Source organism: Emydura macquarii, unplaced genomic scaffold (genome assembly GCF_026122565.2).
Source record: "Emydura macquarii macquarii isolate MOO-44397 ecotype Brisbane River unplaced genomic scaffold, CSIRO-AGI_Emac_v2 contig_3530, whole genome shotgun sequence".
In the NCBI taxonomy this organism is placed as follows: domain Eukaryota; kingdom Metazoa; phylum Chordata; order Testudines; family Chelidae; genus Emydura; species Emydura macquarii.
This window is the reverse complement of record NW_027133667.1, coordinates 9,985,276-10,000,000: the sequence shown is the minus strand read 5'-3', so window position 1 is coordinate 10,000,000 and position 14,725 is coordinate 9,985,276. Positions and strand designations below refer to the sequence as shown.

Sequence of the window (14,725 nt, the reverse complement as noted above, 5' to 3'; positions counted from 1 at the left end):
TTTGCTGTCATGAGTGCAGCTCTTTCTGATCTATTTAGAATACCTAGGCTATGTTCAGACTGATGGCGGCAAAATCGCTGCCGCCAGATCGATCTTTCTTGATTGATTGAGCAGTCAGTGAGACCTGCTCAATCAATCAGGAAGTTAACTGAGTAAGTCCACCCCCTCAAATAGCGTAGCGCTGAGCCGACGGGAAGGGCTCAGCGCAGTGAGAACAGTGCGCAGAAGGGAAGCACAGCAGTCGACGTCAGTTACGCAAACTACTCTGAGTCGTTTGCATAACTCCCGTTGACTGCCGCCAAATTGCACGGTAAGTGTGAACTAGCCCAGAGTATCATACCAACTCCTGTATCCAGTAAGCCAGCGTATTTAAGCTATAAACTTTTGTTTTTCTAAGGCAATTTGTCCAAAGACAACTCTTGGTTCTTACTGGTTGTTGAGGAAGAAAAACGAGACTGTCCCAATTTTATTTTTGTGGCTAAAATTAGATTGTTTTTTATTTAACAGTAGGTTTTATGTCCCTCCTTCAAAGACAAGCTGCTGATCTGAACTTAAAAATCCTGTATGAGCCAACTGACCAGTGTATCTGACCCAAGGCTGAAAATTAAAGCTTAGTTTCTATATGAACTTAACTAAACAACATGGTGCCCCATACCTCATTTCAAGCACAGGGTAGATATATTTAGCTTGATTTATGCCCTTCCCAAAATGCATCAGGGGATACAAATGGTTGAGCAGAATAAAGGTAGGAATTTAGCAGAAAAGCAAATAATCTATTTCTTCTGCTGTTCAGTAGGGTATTTTTTTGTTTGGTTTTGTTTTAAAAAACAAGGAAGTTTTCATGCCAGTTTTCATCTTCCAGTCAGCCAGTGAACCCAGGATTTGTGAGTGGGCCCTAGAAGGCAGGGGTTTTAATTGATCTATTTTGCAGACATGTGCCTGTCAAGGGGCACATCCTCACTCTGACAGACAAGGGACTAACCAGAGTCTCTGGGCCTGCTCAACACCAACCAGGCACGCCTGCAAGGCTTGTTCTGCCTGGAGGGGAGAAACTTAAAACTGCCACAGGAACAAGGAAAAGACTACCCTGCCCTAGACAGGGGCAACAAGCCTCACTGTTTCCAAAGCTGCACTACCCTGTGTAGACTAAGCCCAAAGGTCTGACCCAGGAAGACTGCCTGAATTCCAGGTCACCCTCGCTTCTTTTCTATTTCCCACAGACCCTCTCTCCCATAAGGAAAGACCGAGGGGAGAGGACTGTTTTTGTTTTGGTTGTTCCAAGAACCTCTTGGGTGTTGGGTGGAGAAAAAGACAGTACAAGGACCTGAAGCAGGGTCTGGAGGGACTTGATAGGACCTTTGTCCCCCTCAGTGCCCTATATCTATAGCAGTTGCCCAAGATTTAAGAAAAAGAGTGGAGAGGGGACAGCACCAAGAATTCTCCAACTAGGTTATGCAATGGTCCCCATGACCATAGTATCTGAGCACCTCACACTCTTTTATGTGTTTATCCCATAACAGCCCTGTGAGGTAGGGAAGTGCGATTATCCCCATTGTACAGAGGGGGAACTGAACCACAGAGACTTAAAAATGTATTTAGGTGCCTAAAGATACAGATAGGCACTCATCAATCCTGTTAGGCACCTAAGTGAGTTGCTTTTCAATGGAAGTTAGCGGATTAACCTGTTTAGGCACTCTTGAAAACCAGCTAGGTGCTTGTCTACATCTTTAGATGCCTAAATACCTTTAAAAAAATTTGTCCCCAAGTGATTGCCCAAGTTCCAACATGGAATTGAATGCAGGTTTCCCAACTCCCAGGCCAATGTCCCAACTACTGGGCCATTCTTCCTTTTCCCATGTCAGCCCCAAAGCAAAGAATTTTTTTGGTTGGGGGGGGGGAAAGGGAATAAAGCATCTGCAGTACAATGGGAAATGCAAAGCTCAAGATTTTGGCTTGACAGCCTTAAGCTGAGTTTTTCTTGGCTATTTGAAAATAAAATACATTGAAAAAAAAAAATCCTTTTTTGTTTAAAATTGTTCAATCTGGAAAATAATCCATTACCTATTGGAAGTGAATCTGGATGTCAAGGCACATGGGATGCTCAAGACCCGTCTCTACAGCTGCATGAACAAGGCCTTTCTCTCCACTCAACAAAGGCACCAAACTAAGGGCCTCAGCCTGCAGCACTGACTCACATGAGTGACCTCACTGAAGTTTAAGGGGACCCTCCACCCCAGTGAGGGGAACTCGTCAGTTCAGGGCAGGACTAGGCAGAGCCTGATTGGATGGGGAGCTTGTAGTGTGAAATGCAGAGTCATTTTTCTTGTCACTCGCCTTGTCCTCAAACAGAGGCTATGACAGTGCTTGCAAATGAATGTGATTGTCGTGTCAAAGAGCTTTAGCGACTCAGACCACAAATGCAAGGACTACTGAGAATGACAGAACTTTACCAACTAATTCTTTCCTGTGATAATTAAAGTGGATTTTTTTGGGGAAGCGACTGTCTTCCATGGAGATTGCCTAGTCTCTCTCCCCTTCCCTTACAGCCTGGATTGCAGTGATCTTCTTTTATCCCATGAAGGCTGAAAACAAGTTTTCCCAGAGCTTGTCAAATCTGTTCCCGGGCTAGGAAGTGAGCATTGCTCTGGAATGACCCAATGTGCCCAGATGACCCAGGGTTTGTTACTAATCACAGCACCCTGACTATGTGTGCTGCCCTGGTGGCCCTAGAACAAAAGACCAGACTGCCATGGGAAATGAATCAGGGTCTTCCATATGGGAAAGTAGGGCATTTCTGGTGTACATGACAGCAGTCTAAGAATTAACTAGGCCTTAGAAATGGCAAGTAACCGTGCTCTGCCTTAAGATCACTGATCAGTAGAGTTGAGTGAATAATTTGTAATATATATAATTTAATGACGTTTGACTCTTTTTCCTCTTCTCAGATTCAACAGCAATTTATAATTTTCTCAAATTTACCATCCAAAATTACTTGGCAGAGAATTCCTACAAATAATTCCTGGTATGTAGATTGTTTATGAACATTTTGTTGTAATTACACAATAACTGAAATTTGAGCTGATTGGTTAGCTTTGATTGAGCACACTCAGTTGACAGGGTATGGTTTCTGTTCCCCAAATGGAGCAACACAACTCTTGAATCAGGTTTCTGATGCAAATATTTGCATTTATAACTTCAAAATACAAGTTCCATCAACACTCTTTATTTGCTTATAATGTGCTGTTTCTGTGAACATTCCTGCCAGTAAACTCATTTGCTAAAACATTAATGGAGATCACATACAAAACTGTACAAAAACAATCAACCTGAATTCAATATTTTAATTCTAGAAAATATTAGTGGAAAAGTTTGAGATATTCACCTAGCTTTACTGATCAACAGTCTGATCCAATGATGTAATAGTTTGTAATAGTCTTGCCAGAGAAATACACAGGGGAGGTTTCTGTGAGAACTGGTCTTTCCTCCTTCAAGAACATGTCTCCTTCTGGTGTAGATGAATAGATATCACACACAATTGTTTGTGTATCTGACCTCTAAATTTTCAGTTCTCTTTACTCCAAACACAATAGGCTGGTGATAAAGGTGAGACCAATTGCATTTTAGAAGGGGAGTGAGAACAAAGCAATGCAAAACAAAGAGAAAATGACTTGTTTCAGAGATTGGTCTGGATTCTGCTTTAATGCAGCTTCAGAAGACAGTGTTAGCAATTCTGGGGAGAAACTTAGTTTTCAGAAACAAATAGCACAGGACCTGGCAAAAAAAGTTCCTGACAGTGAGGTACCAAAGATGGTGGGTTTTTTGTTTTGTTTTGTTTTGTTTTGTTTTTTTTGCGGGGGGAGGGGTTAGGGTGGAGGTTGACCTCTCAGCTAGAAGAGATATGGTAGTTTTCAAGACTGCCTGTTTGGACTTCAGCCAAGCAAAAGGTTGTCTGAAGTCATAGGTTTAAAATACCCAGCTTCCACATGAGATCTTCCAGCTACATTGGAAGAGCAACAGAGATCTAATTTGTGTATGGAGTATGCAGCAGGAAGCTGCACAGCAAATTAACAATCACAGTTTATAAGGAACATTTATTTTAGAAAAGAATTGTGGATATTCATTTGAAAGCACAACACAGAGTAAGAAAAATTAACTTCCTTCAGCCTCCCAAACCAACCATGTGGACACAACCAAGAATTCAATTTGCAGCGAATTACAAGTCATCACACACAAAACACTGGAATAATCAGCTAGCAGAACCAGTGGGAATACACTTTTGTACAGATGGTCAGAAAATGGAATCTCTGTAAACCTCACCCAAACTCTACTACTTGTCCTAATGTAGATGCAGGGTAACACCTTCAAACCAGTTTTAGCAGGCTGAGTTAAGGCCTAGACTTGAGATAAAGGTGTACCTGAAATGTACAGTAGAAGTGGCTGGTTTAGGTGGGGTTTAAGCTTGACATAAATGTCATCATTTTCCTGGTCAAGGTAAAGCCTTAGTCTAACGGGACTCCTTATGGTGTAGTTAACATACCAGAGCTTTTATTATGGACCAGAAAGTGCAAGGGGTTATTATGCTATCTGAATGCTATTCTAGTTATGAAGAAACAAATATATTTACATAATTTGGAAGTCATTGTGCAAATACTATGAAGCTGAATAAAGACAACCAATTGACCTTTTTAAAAAAAAAAAAAAAAATATTTCCAGGACAGTGCAGCTTTTTTAGGACACATAATTAATGTTGAAGGAATCCATCCAGTTAAAGAAAAAATGGAACCTATACAGGTAGCACTAGCATTTAATAAAGTTAGCCAGTTGCAAGCTTTCTTGGCATTAATGAGTGATTGCTAAACAGTCACTTTATACTCCTCTAAACTGGTAAAACCTATAACTGAATTGTTAAAAAGAGGTAAAAATGGGGAATGGTCATAGAAATGGAAAAATAATTTGACACAGGTGAGCAGACAGCATCTGCACAGGTGTCAGACCCTTCTAATTCCATTTTTCCTGTAATACTGGATTGTGAGACCTCCCGGTTGGAGTGGGAACTGTGATCTCACACAGATTACACAATGGCAGGGAGAAGTCTATTGTATAGACATCGTACTCTCTGACAAGAACTGGTATTTATGCTCAAATAATAGGCCTTAAGTAGTAAATAATAAATAGTATGTAGAATAATGAAATTCCATGAACACCTGTATGGTAGAATGTACTAAATCTTGATAACTGACCATAAAACTTTACTTAAGTTCTTAGAACCCAAGGCTGTGTACTGTCTGAAGTGACAGTGTCTACTTGGGACATTCCAAATCTTTCCAACAAAGATAAAAATAAAAATGTCAGCATAGTTACTAAATAAAACCATGACATTGTACCAGTCCCAGATCCTGCATGATTAGAATGAATGAGTCAGCTAGACCTGTGTTTCTCAATCTTTTTGATACCAGGGACTGGCTTCCTATACTGTGTCAGGGAGATCTCATGGACCGGTTGTTGAGAAACACTGAACAAGACAATGTACTAGGAAGCCCCCAGATTGGTTAAAACTGTAAAATTAAAAATACTGTGTAATTTTATTTTATTTGTTCATTGTATCCATTTTCTATGTTGAGTGCAAAACAAGATTTAAAAAAACTAGGAGTGTAAGTGTACATGACACCCATGAAATTATTAAACTGCTCTTAAAAGTGAACTTCCAAGAGAGACAAATTTGGGTTTGTGTCCTTTTTCACTATTCTGTGATGTATGAAGAAGGTCTGAAAGTTTTTGTGACCAAATAAGAGAATCCTCTTTGTTTTTACTTTAAAAAGTCAGATCATGTCTATTTTGGAGATGCTATGGTTAAGAACTTGTGAAACTATGACATAACACATAAGAAACTAATATTAAAAGTTGAGCAATTGACAACAAGGGAAGAGAATTTTAGTCAGACTTTAAAAATACTGTTTTTGATAATGCCTATATAACCCTAACAACTAAAGAACACTCAGGAAAACAATTTCTAATTGAAATATTCCACCTCACAGCTATTCAGTTAAGCTGTAAGAACTTGAAATAAACATCATCTTAGACGCCCCAAAAATCCTCCAACAAAACCAAGGAAGTCTTGACACTTCTAGTTTTAAGGTAAAAAGCAAGCAAGCATTCTTTATACATCAGAGAGAAACACCTTTTTTTCCAGATCACCTTTAAAAGTTACAGGCTTAGGGCAGTTTGTTCTAATTGAATATCCTTGCAGAAAAGTCATGTAGTCAAGAGTTCATAGAATCATAGAATATTAGAGTTGGAAGGGACCTCAGGAGGTCATCTAGTCCAACCCCCTGCTCAAAGCAGGACTAACCTCAACTAAATCATCCTAGCCAGGGTTTTGTCAAGCCTCAGCTTAAAAACCTCTAAGGTTGGAGATTCCACCACCTCCCTAGGTAACCCATTCCAGTGCTTCACCACCCTCCTAGTGAAAAACCTTTTCCTAACGTCCAACCTAGACCTCCCCCCCTGCAACTTGAGACCGTTGCTCCTTGTTCTGTCATCTGCCACCACCGAGAACAGCCTAGCCCCATCCTCCCTGGAACTCCCTTTCAGGTAGTTAAAGGCCGCTATCAAATCCCCCCTCCTTCTCTTTTGCAGACTAAACAAGCCCACTTCTCTTAGCTTCTCCTCATAAGTCCTGTGCTCCAGCCTCCTAATCATTTTTGTTGCCCTCCGCTGGACTCTCTCCAAATTGTCCACATCCTTTTTGTAGTGGGGGGCCAAAACTGGACACAATATTCTAAATGTGGCCTCACCAATGCCGAATAGAGGGGAATAATCACTTCCCGCGACCTGCTGGCAATGCCCCTCTTAATGCAGCCCAATATGCTATTAGCCTTCTTGACAACCAGGGCACACTGCTGACTCATATCCAGCTTTTTATCCACTGTTACCCCCAGGTCCTTTTCTACAGAACTGCTACCTAGCTCGTCGGTCCCCAGTCTATAGCTGTGCATGGGATTCTTCCTTCCTAAGTGGAGGACTCTGCACTTGTCCTTGTTGAACCTCATCAGGTTTCTTTTGGCCCAATCCTCCAGTTTGTTTAGGTCCTTCTGTATCCTATCCCTACCTTCCAGGGTATCTACCACTCCCCACAGCTTAGTGTCATCCACAAACTTGCTGAGGGTGCAATCTACCCCATCCTCCAGATCATTAATGAAGATGTTGAACAAAATTGGCCCCAGGACCGATGCCTGGGGCACTCCGCTTGTGACCGGTTGCCAGCTAGACATGGAGCCATTGATCACTACTCGTTGAGTCCTATGCTCTAGCCAGTTCTCTATCCATTTTATAGTCCATTCATCCAACCCATACTTCTTTAACTTGCTGATAAGAATGCTGTGAGAGACAGTATCAAAAGCTTTGCTAAAGTCAAGTTCTGTGAGTTTGGGTCTGAACTAGTCTTTCCTCTTTAGAGATCACTTCAGCACTCTTGGTCATGTATTTGAATTAGTCTCTCTCAGTGAACATAGTTTTTCTAATTCTCCTCTAGTCTCTGAATCTAAATTTTTCAAAAGTGACTAGTAATTTGAGGAACCAATTTCAGACAATTTAAACGAGCTTGATTTTCAGAAAGTGCTGAACCTCCACCCTCTGAAAATCAGGCCCTTTTAAAGACAACCCAAAAATAGAGGCACCCAAAATCAAGCCACTTTTGGAAACCTCGGCCTTAATTACCTCTACTCCAAATACAACAGCACTAACCACAAGGCCCCTGGGTTAGCTCAAGGAGTTCTAGTCTGCCACACCAGGAATCAAACCATTTCTCTCACGTGGTAGGCTATGGCATTAACTACAAGACAATCAAACATGCCCAGAAAGCCAGAGATGAATCAAGAGTCTCTTGCACGGTTGTGTAAGGCACTAATGATTTCATCTTTCAGTCTTGGCTGCAGAGCTGGACTGTGAGGCCTAGTCTCTGGAATAGAAGTTTAAGACAAATGAATTCAACCCAGCAGAGAACTGTGTCCTTCTCCCCTTCACTCCTCTCTCCTCTCTTTTTCAAAGGCAGAGGTGTATGTATAGGTTTTCCCAAGTACATTTAAAACTACAGGAAACTCAAAGGAATCAACCACTCTAAACAAAATAGAAAGAGGAAAGGCGTGCAGTGGGAAATATCTGCCAACCCCATCTCTGAGATTCTGACAGAGGCTGAAAGAGAGGCACTGTCCCTTTAAGGATTGCCTCAGCATGCCTGGTCTCAGTTTGGGAATGATCAAAGTTGCAGCATAAACTGCTGTGGATTATAACTGGCAGACAGGAGGTTTCCTGAAGCCCACTATATTGTATATATTCAGAGACGGAGTGAGCAATCGGAGGAGGGGGAATAGGGACCCTCCACTCCTGAGAACTGTTAGGTTCCTCATTGCACAGCCAGGTTTAGAAATAAAACCTAGGAACAGAGAGAATTGGCTTCCCAAAGACTTAGAGAGAGAATGAGTGTCTAAAATATGTCTGTTTGAGAGAGGGACTGAGCTGCAAACCATGAGCCCAAAGCAACCAGGAAATGCTGCAGCAAAAGCCAGACCCACAGCTCAGCCACAAGAGAACAGGTCAGTCTGGGATGCATGAGACTGGCTGAGGAGTTATATTTAGACAGGTAAACATACACTGTAGAAGAGATGGGATTCACACAGATCTAGCCATCTGTTTTTGCTGGGTACCAAGAGGAGCACCCACAGCAAAACCACTCAAGGGGAAGAATCTGCAGCCTAGTACGTCGCCGAGTATGAAGTTATGGGACAGAGCGACAAACTGGGCACTTCTTTCTTGCTATTCTCTGAATGCCCAACCTCTCCACATGGTTTTCCTACTAAATGAAAAGACTATTCAGGGATGTGTCTATGTGAAATTGCAGTCTGAAGATAGCTGCAATGCTAAGAGCAAGGTGCCTATGGCAAAGTGCCATGTGGTACTGTACTGAAAGACTCTACCGAAAGCCATTCTAGGAGATGCAGGAAGTGATGCTGCCAATTCAGTGGCTGGCGCTTTCTCCTCTGCCACTTAATTCAGAACTGATACCACAACCTGGGGTTAAGGCCCTGTATTGCTGTGAGTGCTATCTTTCAGATGAGATGTAAAACTAGAGGCTTTGCTATTTGTGATACTTTTTGTTAAGATTAGGGGTTTAAATTATTGCTGTTCCAGCCAACTTCCAACTAAATAACTTGATTCTCTCTATCTAAATTCCTTTGTGGCTTCAACCAGATATGGTATTTTTCAATTCCTGTCCTTAAATAGTCAGTGTCACTGTGACTGTTTAAAAAACTGCCATGTTTTACCCTAGAGGTGGCTGCACTTCCCAGGATAAATGAAGTGACCCCTATGTATACATAGCTTGTAGCATGTATTAGTTTCAGCTTGGAAAGCACTTTGGGATGAAAGGTATTTTATAAATATAAGATACACGAGAGAATAGTTATTCTGTGAAATGTGAAACTGCTGTGCTAAATAATGATAATCTACTTCCGGCTGCAATCACGCCATCTCATTATACACAGAAAGGTTCACATAAGTTTTCTAGATTGTGACACCAGAAAGGGCCATCAGATCATCTAGTCTAATTTCCTGTAGAATACAGACCATATAATTTCATCCAGTTACTCCTATAGAGACATCCAATCTTGATCTGAAGATTTTAAGAAATGGAGAATCTATCACCTCCCATGGTAGTTTGTTCCAATGGTTAATCACCCTCACAGTTAAAAATGTGTGCCTTAAATCTAATTTGAATGTCTGGTTTTAATTTCCAGCCATAGTTTCTTGTTTCTCTGCTAAATTAAAGAGCAATATAATACCTGCAATTCCCCCCACCTCCCCAAAGGTATCTATACATCATAATCAAGCCATGCCTTAATCTTCTGTTTGATGAACTAAACAGACTGAACTTCCTAAGCCTCTCACTGTAAGGCACTTTTCCAGCCCTCAAACCACTTTTGTGGCTCTTCTCTGCACCTTCTCCAATTTTTCAGCAAAGTCTGCATCCCTTTTATCAACAAATATATGTCCCTTTCTCTATAAAAATATGAGTCGCAGCTAGTACAAACTGTGCTGCCTTGCAAGTTTTGACTATTTGAATTCTGATTTTAAAAGGATTACGGAAGTGCTTGTTGTGTGATCCCAAGTTATTTTGGAATGGTTTAAGTGATACTGTCTGTCAACTTAAGTATAAGTTTAGCTTGAAAAAAGAAAAAATAGAAAATATCTAATTAATAGAAATATTTGTATATTGATTTCAATAAGCAGGCTATTTCTGATTATTTGCTGCCTTGCACTTCTGGAAATCCAAACTGAACAGCATCATAGTAGGGCAGAAGCACACTATCAACAGATGTGAAATTCACCAGCCTTTTGATCCAGAGTGAAATGCAAAGAACATTAAAGGTGAAGAGTAACAGAATTGCCAACTCTTGTAAATTTATTGCAAGTCACTCAATATTTGGCATTTTACTAAGAGCCCCAGCTCCTGTAGACAAGTGAATACATGAGAATCTCAGCTTTAATTTAAAAAGGTAAGTTTTTAGCCCTTGCAGTTTCAGAAAAAAAGCTTGAAAATATTACAATTGCACACTATAAAATCTCAAAAACACCCAGAAGGGAAATAAAAAGAACCCCAATTAAAAAAAACCCACATGATTTTTAAGCCAATCACATAATTTTGGAGGCCTGATTTAAGATTTTTTAAATGTTTGAAGTTGGCAATAACGAAGTGAACTAGACTGTAAAATGCTTTCAACTTCAATAGTCTAAGGTAGGGATTAATAACGTGAAGACACTACAGTTTTAATTACAGCATATGATATTTATCTTAGAAAGAAGGGGAATTCAGGGCGTATTTAAAGAGAAGAGGGTGCTAATATTACAGCCACAAAGTGACCTAGGAGGAAACTCCTTTCTAACAGGAAGGAATCCCTCGCTGACACTACTGGCATAAAAACACACGTGAGAGATGGAGCCTGGGAGCACAGGAAATCCACAGATGGCGAGAGGCCAGCTTCCCTATCCAATTTTGTCTCATACTCTGAATTGGCAGTTGGACCCCACAATGCTTTTCCTTCCATATACTTGCCTAATTTCTTTAAAAGAAGAAAAATTAACTGTAATATATACTAGTTTTTGCCATACTTGGTAATTTATTCCATATCCTGACAATGCTTGGTATATAAAGAAAATGCCACCTGAATTTCTTCAGTGCCCAGCCTTAAATATAAGTCCATGACTAGGTCAGTAGTGTAAAAAAAGAAACTCTCTCTTTCCCCTCCGTTTCCCTCAACTTTATTAACCCTGCCAGAACTCTGTAAACTGAGTCAAGTCTGTGTCTTTATTGGATTTGTGCCAGCAGGCAAAAAGTGCTACTGAAAATATAACAGCCATTTCAGATGGTGAGTGTATGCCAGTGTGCACAAATGAGTGCATGAATGAGTGGAAGTATGTGTGTGTGTGTGTGTGTGTAAGAGCGAGTGTGATTGTGTACATGGGTGAGAAAGAACATAAATGCAAAGTGAAGATGAGGGTGCTGCCAGTGTCCATGCAAACACACTTACTGGGTGGGGTAAGAGTGCCTATGCAGACATGCATGGGAGATGTAAATGAAAAGAGAGCTTGTGTGTCCCTGCATATATGAATGCCTGCATATATGAATACTCATTCACACACCAAGGCTCATATGAAACTGAAAGGGGAAGAGAGAGAGATCAATGTGCGTGAAAGAGTAATATATGTCCTGGCACAAAAGAGGGTATTACAACATGTGTATTGGATGGGGGAAACAGATTATACTGGTGAGCATAAGTATGTTGGCATGTGAAAGGAACATGTTGACAGACATGTAAGAGTTCTTTGAGTGAGCAAGAGAGAAAGACTTGGAGCAGGTGGGAGCATGAATGCTGGTACATGCATGAGAAGCAGTGTTGTTTTGTGTGACACAGAAAGAACTGCTGCAAGTGAGAAAGTGCACGTTGGTGCAGTGTGAGCATTCACACTTGCATGCCTGCAAGAGAAGATTAGTGTGTGCATGCTCATGTGTATGCAGAAGAGTGCATGTGTGCAAGTGCTAGTGTGCATATGACAAAGGAGAAGAAAGGTGCACGTGTGAAAGTACCTGTATGCACACACACAAATTCAAGGCAGCGGTGCGGGAACAAAGTGTGTTGTGTGCACATGCAATCAAGTTTGGAGTAAGATTTCATGCAAATATGCATGTGACATTGCACAAGAGAACTGGTGTGCTAGAATGAGCAATGGTATCGGTACACACACATAAGCTGTTGCACATATTTATGCACGACAGATTGTGAGTTCTAATGGGCATATTTTTGTGATCATGTGTGTTGGCACACGTGAAAGAGATGGGACTATGTTGGTGCACACAGGCACAAACTGTCAGTACAGTGGTGCTTGTAGAAAGTGTGCTGGTGTATTTGTGAAGCTTGTGCAGGAGAGAGAGTGAACACTGATGCATGATGATGTGCCTGTTCTTGCACCCACATCAACATGACATGTATGCTTGTATTCTGATGTATATACAAAAAGGGTGTGCTCATATATGGACATACACATGAGGAGGAGAGTGAGGGGGTGCACATGTGTCCATTTGCTCTCGTTCACATGAGTTTGTGTGTGTTCCCATGTGGACTCATAGACTTTAAAGGCCAGAAGGGACCATCAAGATCATCTAGTCTGACCTGAACATTGCAGGCCATAAAACCTCTCCCACCCACTCCTGCAATAAGCCCATAACCTCTGGCTGAGTTACTGAAGTCCTCAAATCCTGATTGAAAGACTTAAAGTTACAGAGAATCCACCATACACTCTAGTTCAAACCAGCAAGTGACACTTGCCCCAGGCTGCAAAAGAAGGCAACCTCCCCCCCAAAAAACAAACAAAACCCCTCAGGGTTTATATGTTTGCATTCATGAGCACACGGCATAGGCACAAGGCAGATCTAGTCTGGGTACAGACATATATAGGAGGATGGGCTTGCTTAGGGGGATAAGTACTAGCATGCAGAGCCTTTCCACCAATTCAGATCCATCTCTGGCTGGTAGTAACTGAAAGCTGTGACCTAGTAAAATTGGTCAGCAGCCTTAGACCAGGTGCCAGGGGGCAAGTGTACAGAGCATTAAAAACCACTACATACCAAGCTTCTGTCTCAGCGGAGAGGCCACTGACTGAACTGACCACACCAACTGAACTCCTCTGCCACCAGAGCAGGCGACCCCTCCCCATCTGGGCAGGGGCACCCTGACAGACAGGGTGGGAGAAAGGCAGCACTGCCCGCGCCCAGCTGTGGAGAACGGACCTTAGTCTCCAGGACTTTCAGTTGGGTACCTTCCCCCCTCCCCCCCGCCCTTTAAATTAACTGCAACAACCCCACCCCGCAGGAGGGCCCGGCGTCCCAGCCCGCCAGCCCCCTCCCTGCTCCGGGTCTCCAGCGTTCGAAGATGCCCTGCGCGAGCGCCAGGCGAGACCCCCCCGCTCGGGCAGGGATCTGGGCAGCCGGGGCCCCCTCCACGGCTGCGGCCAGCTCCCGTCACCCCCGCAGCGCCCAAGGCAAGCTCCAGCCCCCAGCTCCGAAGGCGCAAAGTGACAGAAAAGCCGCAGGGGGAGTTTCGCGCCCACCCAGTTCGTCTGGGCCACGGCAAAGCGCCCCACACAGGGCTGGGGGTGGGGGGGCAGGGCAGCGCGCTCCTCAGCCAAGGAGCCGGAGCACGAGTCAAACGCCCCAGCAGCTGCGAAGCCGAGCGGGCGGCTGCCCCCCACCCCACCTGCCCGCTGCGAGGAAGGACACAACAAAGCTGCAGGCTGCAGCCGGCGGGGCCGGGGCCGGGGAGCAGCCGCCGCCCTCCAGCTTTGTTCCAGGAGGAGGAGAGCAGCGACAGGCGCCAGCGGTGCCTCACCAAGGAGAGAGAAACCGCTTCCCCCCCCCCCCCCCGCCCCAGCCGGATTTCGGCCTCGAGACCGCCGCGCGCCCCCTTCTCCCTCCCGCCTCGCGCAGCCCGACCCGCAGCCCGGCGGAGTTCCCGCGCCTCGGCGTGTGCAGCCGCCTGCTCGCGGGGCGGAGCAGGGGAAGGGGCCAGCCGGACCCCCGCACCGGGCAGGCCCCCCCGCCCCTGCCCCTGCCCCGGAGGCGAAGGGGGAGGATGAAGGGGCGGCTCAGCCCAGAGCCCCCCCCCCCGGTGTCCGCGACACCCCCCCACCGGGCAGCGTGACAGGAGCAAGCCCCATCCCAGCCCGCGCCGGCCGGGCCGCCCCCTACCTGCATCTCGTGGGCTCGGTGTCAGGCGGCAGCTCCCAGTCCCGGCTCCGAAGGCAGCAGGTGAGTCCCGGTCCCGGGCGGAGGGAGCCGGGCGGAGGGGGGGCTGTAGGGTCAGGAGACCGGGAGGGGACGCACCTGCCCCCGGGGCCCACCTCGGCTCTCGCTGCCCTTTAGCGTTTAAATCCGCGGCTCATCCCGCAGTGCCCGGGCCGCCTTGGCTGCTCGCTCCGCAGCGCCGCTGGAGGGGGGCGGCTCCCGGGCACCCGCTCTCTAGCTCTGCCCCGGGCGGTGAGGGGACTGCGGCTCCCCCGGACTCTTCTTCTCCCGGCGCCGGCCCGGACGGGACTTTGCAACTTTCGGCCGCAGTTTGCAGAGTGCAGGGGCCGGAGCTCGGCGAGCCGATCCCGGGGGCTCCGGCAGCCTCCGCCC

At 44.6% G+C, this 14,725-nt stretch overlaps 1 protein-coding gene across 1 annotated transcript in view; it reads right to left on the bottom strand.

Moving 5' to 3' along the window:
- WNT5B (Wnt family member 5B) overlaps nucleotides 1-14,381 on the bottom strand; it is an 88,098-nt gene extending 73,717 nt beyond the window's left edge. The window contains exon 1 of the mRNA XM_067536134.1: nucleotides 14,297-14,381. Within this exon, the coding sequence (XP_067392235.1) occupies nucleotides 14,297-14,302 (6 nt within the window). The 5' untranslated portion in view covers nucleotides 14,303-14,381. The remainder of the gene's footprint in view (nucleotides 1-14,296) is intronic.
- Nucleotides 14,382-14,725: the final 344 nt, after the last annotated feature.